The following is a 24,045-nucleotide window of genomic DNA, read 5'->3' on the forward strand; positions in this document are numbered from 1 at the left end:
ACATTCGGGCAAGGGAGGCAAGTCACTGAAATAAGAAGGAATGGTATCGGTGACAGAATGTAACCCTGTCGGACTCCGTTTTCCACTTCATACTCTTCCGAAATGTTACCTCGATGCAGCACGTGACATTTTGCGTCGTCATATGTTGCTCGGATAATAACTATTAGTTTTTCCGGATACAAACCCCGTTTACGCTGTCGAAAATTCTCTCGAAAACGATACAAAGCAGGTGATCCAATGAACTCTGGACACTGCTCCAAAACGATCCGCAGGGTGTTGATGTAATCAACGCGGAAGAACGAATCCTTCACTCGGTAAGCACAGAGACCATGAAACCCAGTGGATTTGCCTCGCTTAAGTGAATTAATGGCCTAAATTATTTCACTTTTGTTTGGAGGAGCAGGCCATATCCGCATATTACGGTGATGAGCCATTTTATCTATATGCGGTGGAAGTTCACGAGATGTTTTACAATTGACAGTGAAATAGTTCTTTCTCTCTAAAGCTACTCGTCAATGTGGATTAGGATCCGACCGATAACATCGCTCACAGAGACTTATGACCTTTCTTTTCCGATGCAGTATATGGCAGCGAAGCCATTATTATTTGTAGCAGCTTCTGCTTGCCTAACCAGCGCAAATTGGTTTTTGTCACGGCACACGTTACGAAACGCTTCTCGAGATTTGACGCAGTTGCGGGGCCTAAGCAGACGTTTGTCCTTCTCGCAGAGCCCACACATGCATTCAGTTCTTAACCTCCCCGATCGCCTCCAAATTTCAGCAATTAGCCAAATCTTATGGTGTCCCTATGGAACGTGGCCATCAACTTCACTTGTGCCAGAGAAAAGAGCAGTTTTGATGACGGCCCAAAGTCTGTCAATATTATCCGGCGAGCTATTCAAGGTGTTTGTTGTCCGGGCAGAAAGATAATTTTCCCGCTGCGAAACGACAGAGGGGCCTCTAAAGCGAACCGTATTGCCATTCGTGTATGGAGGCTTCACATTCCTGCAAGAAGATTCGGTCGCTATCCGCGGTGAAGTCACGTGAGGTTGATGTCCGCGCATCTCTTGTTTCGTACAGCCAGAAGACAACTTCTAAATCTACTGTCAATCGGGATGTGGTCTAACTGAATAGATATACACTGCAGGTCATTTCAAGTCAAACTGAAGTTATGGCAAAACTCTTTGCTCGGCGGCATATCACCAAGAATGAGACGCTGGAAGCTGTAGAAAGCCACAAACTTTGCATCATTATTATTAAGCTCCCGATTACCCTATTCCAATTAGGAGGTTATCAGCGACCGACTTGGCACTCAGATCACCAACAATGATTGCAACGTCACGTTTAGGAAGTCTCTCGTGGACTATATTGAGTTGCTTATAGAAGGCCTCTTTCCCTTTTGCAGCGGGTCTCTGTACTATGGAGATGTTCCTAATTCTGACCCGGAAGCTAGCAGTAGCGCTCTGTATATCAATAATTAATTCGACGCCACATTCACGCTTACTTCCGGCAGGCTTATTAGAGCACAATAGCACAGTGCTGCAAGAGGGAGACGAGTGCTCCCCAAAGTCCTCACCTTACCTCACTTAAAATCAGAAAGGCCACCGCTGAATCAACCATTACGGAATCCGATCATAAACCGTTATTGAAAGCAAAAGATTCTAGCTGACAGATCAGTCTCCGAGGCATGTTAATCGTTTCCAAAGCATAAAGGAATCTTTCTTTCCTGTTTAGTCGCCTTTTATGACAAGCAGGGAATACTTTGAGTGAATTCTAAATCCAGCAGCCCAGGGGAGGAATCACAGCCTCAACAGAGCAGCAACGGTTTACTAGTAAATACTATTTGTTCGGGTGTAGTTTATCCTTCCTTGTATGGGAGTTCCCCTTTAAACTCAACGTAACTCACCGCATGTGTGGGCGTACATAGTTCCTACCTTTTCGTGTGCGTGTGATAAACAGGCAGACAGATGAACATTGGGAGTTTCTGCAGAATAACCACAGGATTGGCAACAATTTTTACAGAGCCAAGGTGCGACGACACAGATGCTTGAGAGTCAATTTTCCGATCTTTTGTCTCGGTTTCGAATTCTAGTTGTGTGATAAATAATTGTGTTTGTTCCGATGCTCTATGCTTATTAATTGGCCTTATGAAAAAGGAAGTAGGGAGAAAAGCGATAATACCGATGAGACTGCATGGACTCCCTAGAACACACAAATCTAAGTATGTTTCCTGTTTACTATTTTGTAAAATATAGGATCTCCCCCTAGTTTTTTTCGTATTGTTTCTTGAATGAGACTATGCTTCAATTTCGTTATCATCACACAATAATGCTTTGTAAGTGGTGACAGTTCTCACTTTCGCCACTAAATTTCGTGTAAATTGGTTTAGCCGTTTTTGAGAAAAGTGCATGTGACAGACAAGCAAACATTGAACCGATTTTAATAAGGTTTTGTTTCGCAAACAAAAGCTTAATAATTGCTATTCAATCGTATGTGGAGAGCTGAATTACTCTGACTGAAGTGTAAATAATGCCGCCGATAAAGGAAACACTACGATGAAACGCGAACCACCATGACTCGGCTTTGCTCATGGAAGCTGCTGGAAAACGTGAGTTGAGACAGAATTTTTCGGTTGTAGGCGAGCAACAGGTCAACAAGTGAAAAGAAAAAAAAATCAATGTCTTATATTAAGACAGCGTGGACATTACAAAAAACTACTTATCATGGGAGCGATAATAATATTCGCTCCTCGACTGGGTAATGATGCGATGATGTTTGGATCTTCTTCGATAATGGTGAGGTGATATTACATTCAAGGTGATGCCACTTTTGTGGAGCTTCCGGATTTTGAACTGGGTGTCCTCCCTCACCAAATCTAAAATTCGCTTGACGACTAGATGTTTCAAGATATTAATTGCTTGCTTGTGCTTCAGGTTAACCGTAAACTCCTTTAATTAATTTAATTTATTTTTATGAGACATAGTTCAATTCATGACTTACATTAGTGCATTTTAGAAAATAAATAGCACAATAATTTATATTTAGCCATTTTTCGACGAAATACACCTTAGAAATATAAAAATTTAAAAGAGGAGCGAAAAACCTATTGTTCGCAGTTTTTAGGTTCTTGAATGAGAATAAGAAAACATTGCTTGTTTGCTCAACAATCGATCGAATATTGACGTCGATGCAGATGTCATCATTCATTGCCAGCACCAAAAGAATCTAATGCCAATAAATCTATTTGGAATAAGAACATATGTAGACTTCAGTTCTAGCATCTTGAGTTATAATTTCAACAGTTCGCTTTGATATCAATCAATTGCTTCCAAATTTGTTACAACAATTCAGATGTTATTTTGTATGCATGCTCAAATTTACATGCCTATTTTATAGCACCTTCTTAATTTTGCCGTTTTCTGATGTCCGAAGTTCTCATTTGAACGGTCACTGTCCCCGTAATTTACATTAACATACGAGAACTTAATTGATACTAACTTAGACACAGCTTTCGATACACCTAGTAATTCAAGCTACATGCACTACTCATTATTTGATTCACGTTGCCTCTATACTTTTATGAAATAAAAACTGTTATCAGGTTTATCTTGCCGGTTTACGAGCATTCCATAAATTCTATGAAAATTTTAAGGAACATAATATTTTGCCATGTTTTATGAGGAATAGGATAGAAGACGATAGAAGGCGTGCAAATTTTCTGAAATAATTACTAGACAGAAGTTGAGGAAGTAGATTCAAGGGTCCAAATGATTACTTTGGAAGTATGCTACTATGTGTAGATTAAATCAAACATCATCCTACAAAAACTACCCTCAAACGTTCGCTTAGTAATCACATCTTTCATCGTTTTATTCACAAGTTCAGTTTAAATCGTAACAATGAACTAGGTCGTTGATTAAGCGATTTTTATTATACGAATATGCACTATCTTTCTACTGATAAGCTTTATCTTTCTCGGAAAATTGATTTGCTAAGTAAACGATCAAATGACCTTCGCTAATAAAATGATAAATCGATAATTTGATAAGGGATATATTTTGGAATTGTAGTTAATTCAAATGTTTGTCAAATTGGATTCTCAGTGACCTGTGGTATTAAGGATAGGATAGCGATATCGATTTGATATGATTAGTGTGACTCAATTTGGTATAGAGGATTACGAGCCTATTTTTATCCATAAATTTGTTATTGATTTCTCATTCGCAAAGAGTTAATTGCGTAAATAACTAATAATTATTAATAACTTCTTTCAAAAGGTTCATTTATCATATAAAACTAATAATGAAATTATTGAAAGTAGTTTCTATTGTCAGTTACCCCTTCCATCATTTTTGGTAGACTACCTATTTTCCATTGCTTATTGCAAGGATTGTAATGGCATACATCGATTATATTGTAGAATCATTGATGTCCACAACATATTAATATACTATGTATCCCGTCCTCATTACAAATTCGTAAATCAAGCAAAGATACCGTAAGGATCGCCACATTTTCCTCCATTTCCAGAAGATATTAACCATTATTTCCAGCCAGCAAAGGCAATCTCATACATGTATCGTTCTATTATACTTAGAACATCATCATCATCAACGGCGCAACAACTTGTAACCTTATACCTTAGTAACGAACTCCAGACATCCCGGTTTTGCTTAGGGGTCCACCAAATCGATACCCCTAGAAACTATACGGCATTCAGGCAGGATCTGTCAGCTCTTTTTTTCCACCATAGATATTTTCCTTATCGACTTTCCCGGCTGGATCATACTCATCCATACAGATTAAGTGACCCGCCCACCGTAACCTATTGAGCCGGATTTTATCCACAACCTGACGGTCATGGTATCGTTCATAGATTTCGTTGTTATGTAGGCAACGGAATCGTCCATCCTCATGTAGGGGGCCAAAAATTCTACGGAAGATTCTTTTATCGAACGCGGCCAAGAGTTTGTAATTTATCTTGCTAAGAACCCAGGTCTCCGAGGAATACATAAGGACTGGCATGATGGTCTTGTACAGTAAGAGCTTTGAACCTATGATGAGATGTTTCGAGCGAAAGATTTTTGCAAGCACTATTGGAACAACACCAGTTGAAGTTCCGATTGTATCTCGTAAATCATAGAGAAACCCCTTACTAACTGTTAGAATAAATTTGGGCTGAGTCATACATCGAAAAGTGGCTATTGAAGAGAAGCCGTCCCTCGCATCGAATATATCTAGACTAGATTTCCACGCCGCGCTTAAACGCTTAGGACTAGGAAGATGTTTCAGAGGTTATGCCGTCTGCTAGTGAATGCGAAAATATTTATCAGAGCAGCATTATCATTCAAATATGATCCTAGTATTCCTCCATTGGGGAACTCACGGAACAGGGCATTAATACCTTTAAGCCAGTTTGAAAACCAGCTTGATAAGGACAGTAACCTACTGTAGAGTGAGGTAGAAATCTATCTGTATTACCTTGAACATCACACAATCATCAAAAAGGAAAATACAACGACCAAAGCCCACCCAGTATTTGATACTTCGCCGGAGATTCGTCGTAGCCGTGTAAAAGTTGGTTACACAAAATCGTACTGCTGTCTACGCTATCTAAGTTTGCAGCATTTGTGCGGATCTATACGCTACAGTTTAATGTAAGACAAATGAAGAGGAAATTGACACTAAAAACTGTAACAATTGTGGTTGATCGCACACATCTAACAGAGAGGTTGCTCAGTCTATACTGGAATTAAGCAGAAATCGGAGCCGAAACAACAAATTCATCACGCTGTTTCTGCAAAATATGATAATATCTTTCAAACTTCATCTACAATTTAACATTCCCAAAATAATGACCGAGACTACTCAACTCACTAACCACGCCCATGTGTTTCCAAACTGCCAAAAAATAGTACACCTCACAGCAGCTAACTGATCCAAGCAAAGTGGAAGTTGAGAATACAATCGCAGGTTGACAGATATATAGACCTAAACAGCAATAAGCCAGAACAAGGCGATCGCCACATGAAGCCCTCAAGGATCAACGCGAACAGGAGATACAAAGGTATTTAAGAGGCTTATCGACGACTACATAATAGTTTTTTTCCTGTAGAAAGCTAGAAGATGAAGATGAAGAAACCTGCTCAATGCGAATCGCCGCCAAATCAGCAAACCACAACTGAGCAAGAAACGATGCCGAAAAGGGAGCGGCATTTCTCCCCCATTTACCCCAGATAGAACTAAAACTTCCAAAAATATCTATGGGTAGGCGGACGGGAAACTATTCATTTTGGGCCAAACAAGATGCTTGGATCTTTAAAGAGCAAGTGGACCCAAAGACAGGACATGACCTCATCATGGGAAAAGTGTTGAATGAACTTTCGGGAATTGAAATTAAACACACATTCAATGCAATTCTACCTCTTCCCCTGACTGAGTCTAGCTGGAGTCATGCAGTCGAACCTTATTGTTGAGATTAGTGCTTGGAGAACTAAGGTGTCGGAATGGATATCGAAGTTAAAATCTTACTGGTAATAGAGAAGTCTGCATCGTAGACTAAATGTCGGATATTAGTCAACTTACCGAAGTAAACGAGTGCTTGAGTCAAATCAGGCTGATAATTCCGGGCGACATACACCTAATAGCGTATCATTACTTGTTCCCTATGCTCCTGAAAAGTCCTATCCTGCCTCAAGATCTAGTTTGGAATTGGACCATTGCTATTATTCCTTATAAAAAAAGTGAATGAATCATACCATTGTACATAGCAAACGAAAGTAAGATCGCAGGCACGCGACGTTATCAGAAAGATCTTTAAATGAAACACTCTAACACACTATATATTTCCTGGTTTCAAGTTATATATATTCTCACTGGAAAAAACTTCGTGCTGATGAATGCTAATTGGCGATCCACAAATGAGCCTCAACTATGTACTAATTCAATGATAATTGTACATACTTCTTTCATATTTTCAAAATATATACGCGCAAATAGTGTAAACACTTGATGCAATCATTGTTACTTTTACATACATAGTTATGCACGGCTACTTCTATGCTATTTCTATTATATTCTGAAAGAAATGAGGAGGTGAAGGTGATAGGTAGTCAGCAAATCTATTTGAATGCTAGTCCATAAGCCTGAATTGCTCTTGAGCTCATGAACTTCCAGCGTAGGAGGAAACAAGGACGACTTTTATTTTTCTAGCAAAATCAATAATCTGAATTGGTATTGAATAGGGTCATACGAAAATGGACCGACATATTGGCAGACTAACTCAAAAAGGGTATGTACAGTTAACGAAGGTTTTGTAATTGTTTTGAAGTATATATGTGTGTCGATGCTATTGCTTTGTTAAAGGAATTCTACATTGTAAATGTGTATTCACTTTTGTTATAATAATTCACCACTGAATCTTGACCTGAAAGTAATTTCGATGAGCAAAAGTGAATAAATGTACTATTTTTCGATAAAGTGGAGAATTAATTTCGGTTTCTAAGCAATTATCTATATTTGGAAGCAAAAATATACCAGACACTCAAATCGAACCTGGATCTTCTGTAGGATTCTTCTACCATCTATGACATCCGGTTAGCTACCTAGTGAGCGGACTTTCAACCGGATACATAAGGCGATAGAAAATTAAACGGACTTCATATCCGCGCTTCACGATTTCGTGATTCTAATTTCAATCTCGACCACATTCATGTTTGTGACTATCTTCAGGGGCAGTACAATGGAACTATTAAAGGTTGGTATGCAGGAACTATGTTCACCTACTTTAAAAGAATCCCGTGGTATGAATGTCTAGTGTCAACTTCACCTAAACCGCTTTGACCTCAAGTGGGGAGCTGATATACACTACATCAGCACTCTAGCCCTGGTATCCCAATTCAGAAATTGGAATATGACATGCAAAATAGTGTAACTTGAATGAGTTAAATAACTTATTCTACGGACAACGTACAAACCTGCGAGTCCAGATGACATAACTCCTACCCTAGTAATAGGAGGAATAGATGGTCAGGTTTCGCGTGTTCGGAATATATTATATACTATATACTGCACAAGCTTGTTGTACGCTTTATATGTACGTTAGTATAGGTTCGAGGCCGAAATTTGGATTGGTACTCACAATGGAGCATAAACCTGAGAAACGCCTGCTGAACTAACACCAATAGCTCTACTAAGCCACCCTATCTCCATCCCGACGTGGTGATCGGTGGGAGTTTTTTCTTAGTGAAAAACTGCAGACAGAAGATGAAGACGAGTTTCCTGCGTCTAAGGAGAAATAAGCACAATTTGAGAATTTTCTCATGGAACGTGCACTCCCTGCAGAGTTTGAATACCACCCAGTAGTTAACCTATATCCTGTCCCTAAAAATGTATAGTAATAACGTTACATGCGTTGGTCAGGGATCAAAGAGGAGCCAGTAGACCACATACTATAGCGGCCCTCCAATAAATCTTGTGCTCGGAGTTGGTTTCTTAGTCGGCCAAAAAAAGAAACCTTCTGTTATTGGTTTTGAAAACATAAATGAAAGGCTATGCACTCTGCGTTTGCGAGGCAAATTTCTAAACATATACGTCATTAACGTTGATGACCCCACAGAGAAGACTGTAGAGCCAGAGAAGGATATCTTCTACGAGGCAGTAGAGCGATCCTTCGAAGCTTGTCCCAAGTCCCAAAATCATATTTGGACATTTTAACAGTCAAATAGGGACGGTGCCATTATTCAGGATAAATACTACCAGGCTGCGGATTTCTCAGTTAGCAGGGGAGGCCAATGTAGACTCGGATCATTACTTGATTGGCAAGTGTTCCGAAGCTCGAATCTCAACACTGCCTAGAATCCCCTCCGACAATCAGGTGAACAAGCAACAAATATAATTGGGGAACGGATGCCGCAATAACCGCAGTTAACAGAGGTCCTGCAAATGAAACATCAACAAATAATCTTTACCACCCCCTGATGTTGACTATTATTGATATAGCTACAAACATATTTCGCCCCAGTCGCAAAAAAAATGTATGCTAGTTAAGTATTTAACATTCTTTATTTAAAATATTTATTGAATACTTATTATTTATTAATAACAAATGAATTATTGAATTCGTTCTATTTTAAAACTCTAATAACAAATTAATTGGCATGAGGAATTATTGAATTCATTCTATTTTAAAACTCTAATAACAAATTAATTGGCATGAGGAATTATTGAATTCAGTCTATTTTCAAACTCTCTAATTACAAAATTAAATTGGCATGAGGAATTATTGAATTCGTTCTCGAACTCATGGCACACTTTTCTCCGATCTTCCACTCCCGTGGCGTGCTACGCAAAGTGGATAGATCCGCGCCATCTATTCGCTCGCACTCGCAACATTCGAAATAAATTTCGAATGCTGCGAATCCTGCCGCGCCACATCACTCCGCCCCCAGATGAAACCTAGGGGTTTCGGCGACTGATCCCCGAACTTCGTTCGCCGTTAATCCACAAAGCGGACACGACGTTGCTTCGGGGCGCACGCGGGTTTCAGCCTGGACAAAGAGACCGCCTTTTTGTGACCACCGATCTCGAGCTGGAAGAAATGTTCTCCCCGCTCGAGAACGCGGTACGGGCCCTCATATGGAGGCTGCAGCGGCTTCCGGACGGCATCCGTCCTGATCAGCACGTGCGTGCAAGTGTCCAGCTCCTTGGGCGAACAGGCAGGTATGGACGAATGTCGAGAGGGTGGTGGCGCTTTGATGCGTCGGAGATTGTCCCTCAGCAGACGCACCAACCCCGACTCCGTGAGACCCGATCTCTTGTCGAAGACCGGATCGCTTGGGAGTCTCGGGTTCTCCCCGTATACCAGCTCCGCGGGGCTGGCAGCAAATTCCTCTCGGCGGGTTGTTCGAAGGGCGGGTTGTTCGAAGGCCGAGTAGGACGAGAGGCAAGACTTGAGTCCAGGACGGGTCGTCGCGTGCCATAATGGCGGCTTTCAGCGTCCGGTGCCAACGTTCTAGCATTCCATTGGATTGCGGGTGGTATGCAGTAGTCCGCTGGCGTTTAAAACCAAGGAGTTTGCCTAACTCGGAGAAAAGGGTGGACTCAAATTGCATTCCCTGGTCAGTGATGATCACTGCAGGGACGCCAAAGCGAGGTATCCACTCTCGACAGAGGGCTTCAGCACATGAATGCGCCGTAATGTCTTTCAGAGGTATTGCCTCAGGCCACCGCGTGAACCTGTCGATGATTGTGAGGCAATACTTATAACCGTGCGAGTCTCGCAAAGGCCCTATTATGTCGAGGTGTATGGTGTGGAAACGCTTGGTAGTGCGGGGGAATGAGCCCACTTCTTTCCTTACATGCCTGGAGACTTTACACTTTTGGCATGCGATGCACTCTCTGGCCCAGGAATTGATATCCTTGTTCATGGAGGGCCAGAAGTATTTTCCGGTGACTAGCCGGTTTGTTGTCCTGATGCCGGGGTGCGCCAAGTCGTGAACTGCGTGGAACACTTCCTTGCGAAATGTGGCCGGAATGTATGGCCGAGGTCCCTTTTCCGAGTCTTCGCAGCAGAGCGAGAGGTTTGAGCCGAAGATGGGCAACTCCCGAAATTTGTATTTGGGGTTGGACATGAGGCTCTGAAGTGCTGCGTCATCCACTTGCGCCTTGGCAATAGCCGAGAAATCGAGTGAGGCGGGAATGTTAACTTCGGAGACACGAGACAAAGCGTCAGCAACAATGTTGTCCTTCCCGGACACGTGCTGGATGTCTGACGTGAACTGGCTTATGAAGCTCAGGTGTCGAAGCTGACGAGGGGACGCTTTGTCGGGCTTCTGTTTCAAAGCGAACGTGAGAGGCTTATGGTCCGTGAACACTGTGAACGGCCTGCCTTCTAGGGAGAAACGGAAGTATTTGATGGACAGGTATGCGGCGAGCAGTTCGCGATCGTAGGTGCTGTAGTTCCGTTGAGCGGGATTCAACTGCTTCGAGAAGAAGCTCAACGGCTGCCAAATTTGGTCCACCTTTTGGTGAAGGGCAGCACCTACTGCGATGTCAGAGGCATCAACAAAAACGGCTAGGGGTGCATCTTGATGAGGAAATGCCAAAAGTGTAGCATCAGCCAGTTGCTGTCTGGATTTATTGAACGCGCAGACAGCCTCTTCAGACCACACAATCTCTCGTGTGTCTTTTGTTTTGGGGCCAGACAAGTACGCGTTCAAAACGGACTGGTGATGGGCGGCCTTGGGCAGGAAACGACGGTAGAAGTTTAGCATGCCCAAGAACCTCCTCAACTCCCTCACTGTTTTTGGACGCGGGAAGCTTGTGATTGCTTGCACCTTGTCTGGGTCGGGCTGTATTCCTTCAGAGGAAATGGAGTGGCCGAGGAATCTCACCTGTTTTTGAAGGAACTGGCACTTCTCAACGTTTAAGACTAAACCGGCCTCAAGGAGACGTTGAAAAATGCACTCGAGATGGGCTAAGTGCTCAGACTCAGTAGAAGAAGCGACCAAAACATCATCCAAATAGACGAAACAGAAATCGAGGTTTCGCAGGACTGAGTGAATGAACCTTTGAAAGGTTTGCGCCGCATTGCACAATCCGAAAGTCATCCGGGTGAACTCGAAGAGTCCAAAGGGTGTGCATATTGCCGTCTTTGGAATGTCTTCAGGAGCTACTGGAATTTGGTGATAAGCCTTGGTTAAGTCCAAGGTTGAAAAGATGCGGCAATTCGCGAGGTGATGCGCAAAGTCGTGGATGAGTGGAATTGGATATCGGTCAGGAACAGTCTGTGCATTTAGCCTTCTGTAATCCCCACATGGGCGCCATTCGCCGTTTGGCTTAGGGACCATATGCAGTGGGGAAGACCAACAGCTGTTTGAGGGCCTGCAGATACCCTGTTGAACGAGTTGTTCAAACTCTTTCCGTGCAATTGCCAGTTTCTGAGATGGTAGAGGACGCACCTTCGAGAAGATCGGGGAACCAGTAGTGATAATGTGGTGCTGCACATTGTGCTTCACTGGTTTGGAGAGACTACAGTTGGTAGTAATCTGGCTGAACTTTTGGAGAAGTGCCCGAACACGAGAGTCGGTAATGTCTTCTAAAAGAACGGAAAGATTATTGCCTGGGTGAGATACCATATGTCCCGACGAATTAAGGTTGGTCGTGGAATCTATAAGAGACTTGTTTTGCAAGTCCACCAGCAATCCATAGTGACACAGGAAGTCTGCGCCTAGTATGGGGAAGCTGACATCCGCCAGGATGAAACGCCACGAAAACGTCCTACGCAAGCCAAGACTCACGTCCACTTGCCTATACCCGTACGTGTTTATGCGGGAGGAATTTGCTGCCGCAAGTTTGAGCGGTTGTGGGAAAAGTTGATGTTGCCGAGGTACGGGAAGAACCGAAACCTCCGCACCAGTATCGATGAGGTAGCTGCGCCCGCTGAGGGGGTCGAAAATAGTTAGGCGACGTGGCGCTGCGTTCTGGGTGGCCGCCGCCAAGACCCCCCGCGGACCTAGTTTTTTGCGGTAGGAGAGAATCTACACGGTAGCGTACATCTTGTCGCTTTATCCCCGAATCTGCGGTGGTACCAGCAAATCCCTTGGTCCGTGGACTGTCTTGACGACCTGCTACCTGATCGCCCTTTTCGGGTGGCAGACCGCGAGCGTGCTCGCGATCTGGCGCCCGAACGCTGAGCGTCCAACGTCGCCCGCATCTCGGCCATACTGGCTGTTAAAGCAGCAATCTCGCGCCTCAATTCACCCACCTCATCCGACGGTGGTTGAACGGCCGCCAAGGTTGGGCGTACGTACACCTCCTGGACCTGGTCGGCCGTCGCTGCCAGTTCCTCCAAGGAGCCGGAGACGCAAGCGAGGATCGCCTGGGTGCCCTCCGGGAGCCGACGCAGCCAGAGCGACTTGATCAGGTCATCGCCGATCTTGCTCCCACCCAATTGCCTCATTTCACGAAGCAATTGGCTGGGAGTTCGATCACCCAACGTTAAACCCGCCAGCAAGTGGTCTAATTTTGCCGACTCGCTTGCCGACAGGCGCCTGATCAACTCACTCTTGAGCTGCACGTACGATGTCGACTTCACCACGTCGGACACCAGAAGTATGGACTCTTCGTCCAGGCCGACCACCGCGTAGTTGAAACGGGTCGCGTCCGATGTGATGCCGGACATTTGGAACTGTGCTTCCAAATGCACGAACCACAGCTCGGGGTTCCGTCGCCAAAACGGAGGAACGCGTACGGCGAGGGCGGTCACTTGCGGGTCCGATGGGCCTGCCGCGTCTTTATTGTCAAAAGACATTTTTCTTACTGAGGAGTACGAGATTGAGATGTAAACGCGGTGAGTTTATACTGAAACGCGGTGAACTTTACACCGACACGGCAGGTCGCACCCACAAATGCACGCACGAGAAAAAACGACGAGCGAAGCGGACGCTCTCCAGCGCAGACCAAAAATACCACCAATGAAAATGGAGAACTCGCGATGCTAAACACCTCCTCGCCGTCTCTTGCAGCGATTTCAATCTTTTATTACTATTTTTTTTTTTTTTAACTTTTAATGTATTGAACAATAATTTCACTTAAAATAAATTGCAATAATGATTTGCTGCTGCGGCCTCTTTGGTGAAGACGGTGTCGATGTGAAGGCGGCGGCGGTGGCGGCGGCTTCTGCTGCAGCGATGGTGGCGGAGTCTTCGGTTTCTGCCTGATAGCGGTGGCTGTGGCAGTGATGCTGGTGTCGGTCAGCTGCGCTGATCTTGACGGCGAGGGCTGCAGTGACGGCGGCGGCTTCGACCTCTGCGGCGATGGTGGAGACGATTCCGGCGGCGGAAGTGGCTGCGGCAATGATGGTGGCTGGGGCTGCGTTGATGGCGTCTGTAGCGACAGCGGTGGCAGCTGCTGCGTCTGTGGCAGCACCGGTGTCCGCTGCTGCGTCTGTGATGGCAGCGGTGGTGGTTGCGGCGTCTGTGGCGACGGGGACAGCGGGGCTGCAGTGACGGGGGCGGCTTCGACCCCTGGAAACGACTGCGGCTGCGGTTGTTCACGCAATTATGGTGCGTGCTCCGGCGTCACCAATATGTGTTATTTGCGCTGCTGCTGTTCTTCGCCCGGGCCGTTGTGCCGGTTACAAAAAGACGACCCCTGACGCTGTCGGAATTGGATGGTGTCTGGGGCTGCGGTGCTCTTCGGGGTCACCAATTAAGTATTTAACATTCTTTATTTAAAATATTTATTGAATACTTATTATTTATTAATAACAAATGAATTATTGAATTCGTTCTATTTTAAAACTCTAATAACAAATTAATTGGCATGAGGAATTATTGAATTCATTCTATTTTAAAACTCTAATAACAAATTAATTGGCATGAGGAATTATTGAATTCAGTCTATTTTCAAACTCTCTAATTACAAAATTAAATTGGCATGAGGAATTATTGAATTCGTTCTCGAACTCATGGCACACTTTTCTCCGATCTTCCACTCCCGTGGCGTGCTACGCAAAGTGGATAGATCCGCGCCATCTATTCGCTCGCACTCGCAACATTCGAAATAAATTTCGAATGCTGCGAATCCTGCCGCGCCACACTAGCAACGGGACGGAAATTTGTACCCTCAAGAAGCACGGGCACGTGCAGAGATCTATCACGAACGCCGTCGAATGGGGAAGTACAGGGAGCAACGTCACCAAGTGGAAAAGCTTTACCAACAAGTCAGCAGGATACATCTCGAAGCTCATCCTGCCTAGACAATGAGGGAAATTTGATTTTCGACAGAATGCGCTACTTTGGAGCAACGGGTTGAGTTCTTTGATGAACTCCTCAATAACCATGTTAAGAGTTTCCGCCCACTGAAGACGACCGACAAATATTGTTAACACCAAGCATGGGAAAAATCGTGAAACGAGAAGCTGGACGTTTCAGGTCTGAAAGGTTTTGTGTATTTCTTTTATAAAAACCTTTGAGTGGACATTTGTCGCATGCGTGGGTGAACGCCCACAGCTCGCACCTTCCCATCAAATTGGTATCAATCGGTTCGACCGTTTCTGAGAAACGTGCGTGCCACAGACAAACAGACACACAGACAGAAAACCAATTTTAATAATGTTTTGTTTCCAACAAAATCTTAAAAAGAATGATATCACCGAGTGTAGCAATTATGGAGGTATCACATTGCTGAGTACCATCCACAAGATTTTCTCCGCCGTATGGGGCCGTGACCGTGAGCGAATTTGATATCCCCACAAAAGTGCTAAGACTTACTAAGCTGACCCTGACCAATGTGCGAGACCAGATAAAAACAGAAGGATCACTCTCAAGAACCGTTGATAATTTAGATCTATCTACAGTCAAACATCACAACTAATAACAGCTTTGACGATGAATTCCGCGCATGGTTTTTGGCTGCCACCGGGGCTTTTTTCAGCTTACAAAAACTTTTCCACTCGAAATCTCACGCCATAGTGTCAAGACTTTTACTGTTCAAGAAAATAATCTTGCCAGTCCTCATGTATTCCTCGGAGATTTAGGTTCATAGCAAGGAAAATTGCGAAGTCTTGGTCGCGTTCGGGTTAAGATTCCTTCAAATAATTGTTGGACCCCTACATGAGGAAGGACGATTTCGGAGCTCATATAACGACGAAATTTATAAGCGATACAACAACCGTCTGGTTGTGGATAAAATCCGCCACAATAAGTTGCGGTGAGCAGATCACTGCATTAGGATAATCCCGCCCAGAAAGTCTATAAGGGCAATATCTATGGTAGAAAACGAAGACTAGGCAGACTCTGCCTCAGATGGACCCATGGCCTAGGCGAGGACGCCCGTCAGCTTTTATCCAATTGGTGGACTTCGGCGGAAAAGCGGGATGTCTAGAGTTCCTTACTAAGGCAGGCCTAGACCGGAAAGACTAATAGGATCGATTTCGCTCACTGCAGCATGCCTACCAGAAAAGAAAATTCACGAAACCAGCACTTAACGAAATTACGGAAAAAAATGAGGGGGCCATATTTATAAAGAAATACACCGTCGGACATTCATGGGCACCTAGTAAATCTTTTAATGGGACGCTGTTCCTTAAATTACCACATGATTTGATTTTCCTTAAAGCCCATAAATGAGAATAACACTAAAAGTCATAAGAGAGAAATGAATAATTTCTAAACTGTACGATATAAACCTGCAAGACTTACAACGCCTGGTAAATTGTGATAATTTTATCAAATACATTTAGCTAGCTATTGAACGATACGACACAGAAAACTTCAATATCGTGGTAATTCCTCCGCAAGACGGTATAACATACAAGTCAAACATCGACTTGAAGATCCTTGAGACTATTCCAATTTAGATTACTCTGAGCAACAACTCTGTCTTTTAACGTTATTTTATTAGGTTCTCCCAAATTGTAATAATAGTAACGACGCCACTGTAGTGACATGAATTGATTCAGATGCAAAGTAATAATTTTCATGCTTGAGGTCAGAAGTCAAAAACATTGCTCTGAAAATCAATGCAAATATGATCAAGAATCGTTTCGAAAGCCAATAAAGATAAGACCATGAAGCATCAATCAAATAACAGAAGAAGAAACAATCAGGCAGAGTTCGACCTTAGATGATGACTAACTATATTGAGACCGTCGACAATACGAATTACGTGGAATTCAACCCCGATGGACCAGAATATAATATTGAGGGGAACCACGGCCATAAATAAGACATATTTTTCGGTTAACTTTTGTTAATTTTAGGAAACGGGGAAGCATGCCTTGAAAGGGTCGATTTGATTTTCTTTAGTATACTGGAACATTGGAACGTTACTAAAGGCGATCAATCAGGTACAAGAGCAACAATAAGGTGAAGAATTCGAAAGCGTGGCTGTAAGATGGTGTAGTTGAATTTCAATACAAACGAACTCGCAACTTGTTACGATTTAGAATAACTGGAATTTGAAATGGAATTGAAATTTTAATTGGAATTTGAAATCCCTCCCACCCCGCCGCTTCGTCTATCTGTAGGTATTCATCAAGGAGGCGCCATTTGGTTCTTGTTATGAACACAGTCACACGGAATCTAAATAAAACTGAATTTTTGGCGACCGATCCAAATGAAAGAGGCACAATTACTGTCAGCGGCAGTGACCTGCCCAACACTAAGCGATTTAAATATCTTGGATCAATGCTATCAGCTAATGGATCAATGCGTTATGAAATTGCTTCACACATCAGCGTAAACTGGATGAAGAGGCATTCCACAACTGGTGTTCTTTGTGACCGAAGTATCAACGAACGTCTCAAATCTAAAATTTACCGCGATGTCGCCCGTCCTGTCGTTCTCTATGGTCCTGAGTGTTGGCCGACTATCAAAGACAATGAACTGTCTTCCGGTAATGAGGACGAAGATGTTGAGTTGGACTAGTGATGTGACACGTTTTGATCACATCCAAAATGAAGTTATCCGCGATCCACATGCAGTTGCACCGCTTATGGAAAAAATGCGAGATGAGCGCCTTCGATGGTATGGTCACATAATTCGCGCTAATGTGAATTCACTTGCCAAGACTGGTCTGAACACCGAAGTCGACGGTAAGCGACCACTAAAACAAAAATGCAAAGGCGAAAAAAGACTGGTTTTAACAAGAAGTTGGTTGTACGGCTTATCGAGACAATAGAGCCTTTTGGACCGAATTGATTACTGAGATTCTTTGTTAAAACTTGACGAAATCAATTAATTTAATGGTCAGATAGTGATAGGTTGATCGAAACGGTCGCTAAGTCCGGATAACAGCCAAATAGGTTTGGCTGTGTGTCTGATGGTATTGCAAAAGAAACATTCACTATGGGTTGCTCTCTTCTAGTCAATCACTCACCTCCTGCCAACAACTGACAAGATTGAGATAGGTGATTGTCTAGAAGCGATCCAATAGAATAGAGCCAATAGAAAGGGTGTTGTGTTCCATCAAGACAATATCCGGCTACATACATCTTCACCGACGCGCCAGAAACTCTAAGAATTTGGATGAGAGATTCTGCTGCATTCGTTGTAAAGTCCAGATCTGGTACAAACCGATTATCACATTTCCAAACATTTAGGAAATTTTTGGCTCCAAAAGAGTCTTGTAACAATGAACGGATTAAGTTTTTAACGAATAGAGACGCGTTTTTTGCGATCCTACAATTATGAAATTGCCTTTAAACTGAGCAACAGATATTGAACAAAGCAGCAATTTGATCTTTATTGCACAATCATAGCTATGCTAATTTAATATATAGCAGAAAACGGTCAAAACTTCTACTTCATCCGGTCGCTTTGCATATGTAACAAGGTGCGATTTTCAAATCTAACTCCAAAGCAATTTGAGGTCAAAGTGCAAATCGCTGAAAACGAAATAGTTCCGTGTGAGATTGCTCTAACTCTGCGACTTGTGTTGCGCGGGATAATCGAATAGAGCGATGAGGTTCTCTTACATCCTCCAAGGGCCAAATTTATTTGAATTGTTGCGCCAAAGATTATTATTATGCATTATGATACAGCCTTGTCAGACTGCAGCCTTAGCGATATGTTTGATTTCACGCGCCACCCGTTTGTTTTTTTTTGTGTCGAATTTTATTTGCCCAAACTCCGATCGATTATCTGATCATCTTCAAAACCTCGCACTTCATGATGCGTTATTTAACGAAGACCGTCAAACACCTCAGTTGAAATTCGGGTTTTAATGAAATACGAGTTCCACCGTAAAATTGGAACATCCGACACAAATCGGAATATTCACTATGTTTTTGGAGCGGAAGTTACTTCTCAATTCACGGTAAATCCTTTGGTTGCAGGGTTTTTTTTGCTGACACGATTTCAGCCTATCGAACGATCCACGTCTTCTCGTTAGCATTTCTTCAGTTCAAAAGTGGGACGGCTCGTCTTGATCGATTGCACAATGTTGCTCTGTCAAAGGCTTGATTTGGATGCAGTGGCGAAGGCGTTCAAATCATTATCCAGCAAATGAAGCCATCGTTGTTTCGACCGGTTTTTTGATCTTTTTCGCCATCAACTTTGATGTATAGGCCAATCTTGACAAGTGAATTCTCGTCAGCGCGAATTACATTTTCACATTTCACTAAAGTGACCGTAGCAAAACTACAAGAGCTAGAAACTCTCCGTTAGCTGCCACGTTCTTGATGGTATTCTTCCCATTCGTTTGGTCCTGGCCCTTTAAGCGAGATCGCTCATGCGTCTCTACGATCGATTGATTTGACTGTTAGCCCATAAGGTGGAGAAACTCTCACTTGTTGACTCCCATCCCGTGTAATATTTTAAAAATTGATGAAAAGCCATCCTTAAAGATGCGACTGCCAAATACTTTGCTACTTCTATTACTTCAGCTCCAGAATGAAGGGGCTTTGAGGCAAAGGTCCAAATCAATGAATTCAAAAATGCATTGCCTTTTGGAATTTCAGCATCCAAACAACGGGAGAGTATTTCGTCAGTAGAAAAAGCTTCGTAATCAGCTTGACGACTCGTTGAAATTGCTAAGGATAGGTAATCGTGACGAAAATATCGTACTTTTAATAAAGAAATCATAAATCGCCGATAACGCATGGTATATATTTTCCAGACGTTAGACGTTAGAGCACAAAATAAATGCTTGGAAACCAACTCTTAAGAGAAGTACAATCAGCACAATACGACAGTTTATTTCGTAAACATTCCTTATCAGCGGCCACGGATTCATTAAAACTTCACTACCGCACTTCATGCACACTGCAAAGCCCAAGCCACGTTGACTTTTCTGCTCAAAGTTATTTCAAACTAAAATTGCAGTGAGTGTCGAGAAGACGGGGAAAAAAAATTTATGAAACTGTAACTGAGATTTCCGTTGATGTCAAAGTCCACGCCACCTGCGATTCGAATTTTACGTGCGCGTAGTCAATGGAGTCCTCGGACGTGTGACCATTTCCAAGGAAACTTGACTTTATCTTTCGATAATATATATCCATGGTTGCATAGGCAAACTATTTGCGAATCCACAAGAATAAGGAGACGAAGGAACACAATCACGATGAAAACGAAACTAACTAGATCAAAACGAAATCTGTAAGTTTCTCAGACAGACCTTCTTTCTGCCACTACTTACCCTATTGTCCTTTCCTCAGATGTAGAAAAGAATTTCATGTACACCTGAAATAACAGATGACGTTTAGTGTCATGTGCGAGCCTGGGGCGTCGCGAAACCCAGCGGAGCGCGTCAGAAAACTAGCCTCGGATCCGGCAAAATCCTCTTGGTATCTTATTTGTAGATACCAAAACTAAAAAAAATATACTTTTTGGAAAGTGTCACATGAGAACACTCCATTGAAATAAAGGGGATTAGATTTTTTGTTTATTTATTTGATCGGAAATGGCCCAATATTTTCCCCGGAACGCCTCTCTCGGAAATCTGAAGTTCACACATTGATCCATAATAATCCGAAGGAAGGAGAATTCAGAATGGAAAACAGCTTGCTTTGTTATAAGTTTTCAAGGTGTGCTTGATGTTTTCCAAGATGATATTAGCCAATACCTTTGGAAAAGCAAGAAACACGTAGATACCCCGCCAGTTGCGTTTTTAACGTGGGTGCTCTTCATCCCACAGGTCCCGCGACAGGCCGAAAAACAAAATGCATCCAATGTTGTTAAAAACAAAATGATCGTGTTGAATCATAAGCTAAATGCAAGGGTGTTCATCTCAGTCGACCCGGAGGACGGGCCCCAATGTTGTCCAGAACTGGACAAAGGTTCTTGACGCATGAACGGACGTAAGTAAATTAATCTGAGCAAATCAAATACGTGTCTGCAAGCTAAATAATGGTACCTTCACGGGAAAGACCGAGGAACTTGCAAGAGCCCTTCGGAAAAGCCGCATTGATGTTTGTACTCTACAAGAAATTCGATGGTCTGATGCAAAAAGCGGCGAAATAGAATGCGAACGCGGTAAAAGTGGCTATAAACTTCCTTATTTTGGTAGCCCACACACTCAATACGATGTTGGCATTGCGATCGATTTGATGGCCGATTGATGAAGCTCACCAATATATCAGCTAATCGCACTATTGACTTCTTCACCTCGTACGTAAAGTTCGAAGTGTGGCGGATGTATCAAAACCGATTCGTGTCTCTGTTGGTGTTCATCAACGAAGCGTCCTCTTACCACTTCTCTTTGTTCTTGTTATGGACCTTGTCACACGGAACATCCAACGGCCAGCGCCCTATACACAGCTTTAAGCAGATGATGTTCTCCTAGCGTTTAATAACAAAAATAACCTCGAATAACTTCGTCCGAAAATGGAATGATCGGCCCATGCAACACAGTCTCAAATTAAATCTAAATAAAATTGAATTTTTGACAACCGATCCCAATGAAACAGACAGTCACTGTCAGCGGCGCTGACCTGTCCAGAACTGAGCGATTTAAATATTTCAGGTCAACGCTATCAACCAATGGAGAACTGTGTTGCGAAATTACTTCACGCATTAACGCAACTTGCATGAAGTGGTGTTCCACAACTGGCGTTCTTTGTGATTGACCTATCAACGAACGTCTTAAATTTAAAATTTACTACAATGTCGTCCGTCCTGTCGCTCTCTGTGGTTCTGGGTGTTAACCGAATATAAAAGACAATGAATGGTGCCTTGTGGTGATGGAGATAAAGATGTTGCGTTCGATTAGTGGCGTGACATGTTTTGATCACATCTGAAATGAGGATATTACCGATCGTTGAAAAATTGCGCGAAAGGCGTCTTCGATGGTATGGTCACGTAATTCATGCTAACGAGAATTCACTTTCCAAGATTGGTCTGAACATAGTAATTCGCCGCATGTCAAATGTGCTTTTCACAATCGACGTCAATCCAAATAGTTGCAACATTTCCACGGATGGGCTGAAACCTGCGTTGTGTTTTCATCACCATTTCTTCGTCTTCGGACTCAACTCGACGGTTCTGATGTACTTCCCACAAGTGCAGTAGGAACTCGCCATCAACATAAAATCGTCACATTCCTACTAACCTAGAAATGGGAAATCATCTCTCTCCTGGTTCAGCTCTCGAGGCGAGCGGACGGACACCCTCAGATAATTAATTCACTTAAAATTCAATTGTTTGTATGTTTGTTTTCTCGATTTTGTAGAATAAAATTATTTTAAATGTACGTTGTAATAGTTGTTGTTCTTGCCCACAGCACAAGTCATTGCTCCGACCTACAAACTTATACGTGTTGGCCAACTATAAAAGACAAAGCACGGCTACTTGCGGTAATGGAGGCAAATATGTTCCGTTGGACTAGTGACTTGACACGGCTTGATCACATCCGAAATGAGGATATCCACGATCGATATGGGGTTGCGAAATTACGAGAGAGGGATCTTGGGTGGTATGGTCATTAATCCGCGCTAAAGAGTATTCATTCGCCAAGATTGGTTGGAACATCGAAGTCGGCCGAAATATCGGTGACTTGATACGCTGGTTGCGGATTTGAAAGCCTTCCGACTGCATTCAGTACAGGACTTTGATAAAACAAAGTGGCGCAACCGATCATGACCAGCCGACTCGTTTATGAACAGGATAAAGGCTAAAGATAAAGAAGACTGCATGATCCAAGACGGCAGTGTTTTACATAAACCTGTACCTGGAAGAAATCACAAGTTGTTTCGCCTCGGAAACGACCACTTGTATTGAAAAGGGGAGCATATTTCTTCGAAAAAGAAACTTTGGTTCCACCCGTTTTCATCAAGTTGCTCTCCAGTCAAATTCATCCGCAATTTTTTCTTAATTATTGAACATTTTCGAAATTTAATAGTATCTAAACTAGATCGGGCGAACGTAGTTATCATCATCAGCTAATCGTGAACAGAAGACTAGGTGAAGTGTCTTTTTGAATAAATTAAAAGTATTCAGAGAGTATCCAACAACTTTTACCCCAGTGATTCTTAGTCAGCCGGAATATTTGTGCCACTGGAGAGAAGATTCCCCGGAAATTCTATAAAAGGGAAACTGCACTTACCTTCAAGAATTCTTATCAGGAGTATATTCGACGGTAACTCGTCGATTTTCGTCTCAACAACTATCCGACATTCTGGACACCGCAGCTCTTGATGACTCGAGACAATCACCTGCCAGAGACACGAAAACAGGTATTTAGTATTCATGAACACCTGTGCCCGTTGATCAGCAGAATTTCGCAACATTAGCGGATTGCGGGATAAAAACCTACCTCAAGGCATTTTCTACAGAATGTGTGCTGGCACGGCAGCACCTTGGATGAGGTGTCCAGGCGGTCCAGGCAAACGGAGCACTCCAGCAAGTCGTTTAAAGTTCTCTCGTCCATGATGGCTGATGATGATGACCTCAGTAACGCATTCCAACAACTCACAACCACGAGAATTTTATCTCTTTCCTGCCAAACTAAGCCGCAGCCACTTTCTTCTTAGACACTGTTATGATTCTTGCTAACATCGTGCTTAGGTGCCATTGGCGATGAAGGAATTTCACACGGTCCGGAAGCACGTCTAAAATATCAACAAGTCGAACCCGCGCACTTGTTATCCAATTGCAATTGTAACGGATAGTTCAGCCCGAGTTGCACGTCGAACAGAAGACCCGAATATTCCCCGGCCGCGGTTATTTCATCACGTCAACGTTCTTTGAAACTCGCCCTTTCATTTCGGGACCACCATCACTCTCTGTGAGGCCATTATTCATATGAGCAACGTCGAGGGACTGCCAGCACAACAAGTTTTCAACGAAGTTTAAGTTGTTTGGCGGGAGTGCCGTGATGAGTAGAGTAACAGAAGATGACAGAATATGGAAATAATTTGGATAGAACTCCTTTCGACTTTGGTTTCATGCTAAAAATTCTCATTCCTTTCTTTAATTAATGCCTAAACTAGTGAATATAGATAATTAGAATTTATCACTTTTGGGGCTAAACACATCACTTCCCTTTATTTAGGTCTTCGTTTCACGCAGGAAGAATATGAGATCTTCTAAGTTGAAGAATTGAA

At 43.0% G+C, this 24,045-nt stretch overlaps 1 protein-coding gene across 1 annotated transcript in view; it reads right to left on the reverse strand.

Annotated features, from left to right (window-relative positions):
- The window catches only part of LOC119654472 (E3 ubiquitin-protein ligase SH3RF1), a 31,992-nt gene extending 8,239 nt beyond the window's left edge, over positions 1 to 23,753 (reverse strand). Inside the window, exons 1-2 of the mRNA XM_038059890.1 lie at positions 23,256 to 23,753; positions 23,046 to 23,154 (exon numbers count right to left, since the gene is read on the reverse strand). Of these exons, the coding sequence (XP_037915818.1) occupies positions 23,046 to 23,154; positions 23,256 to 23,369 (223 nt within the window). The 5' untranslated portion in view covers positions 23,370 to 23,753. The remainder of the gene's footprint in view (positions 1 to 23,045; positions 23,155 to 23,255) is intronic.
- Between the last annotated feature and the right edge of the window lie 292 nt (positions 23,754 to 24,045).

Source organism: Hermetia illucens, chromosome 4, assembly GCF_905115235.1.
Source record: "Hermetia illucens chromosome 4, iHerIll2.2.curated.20191125, whole genome shotgun sequence".
Lineage (NCBI taxonomy): Eukaryota > Metazoa > Arthropoda > Insecta > Diptera > Stratiomyidae > Hermetia > Hermetia illucens.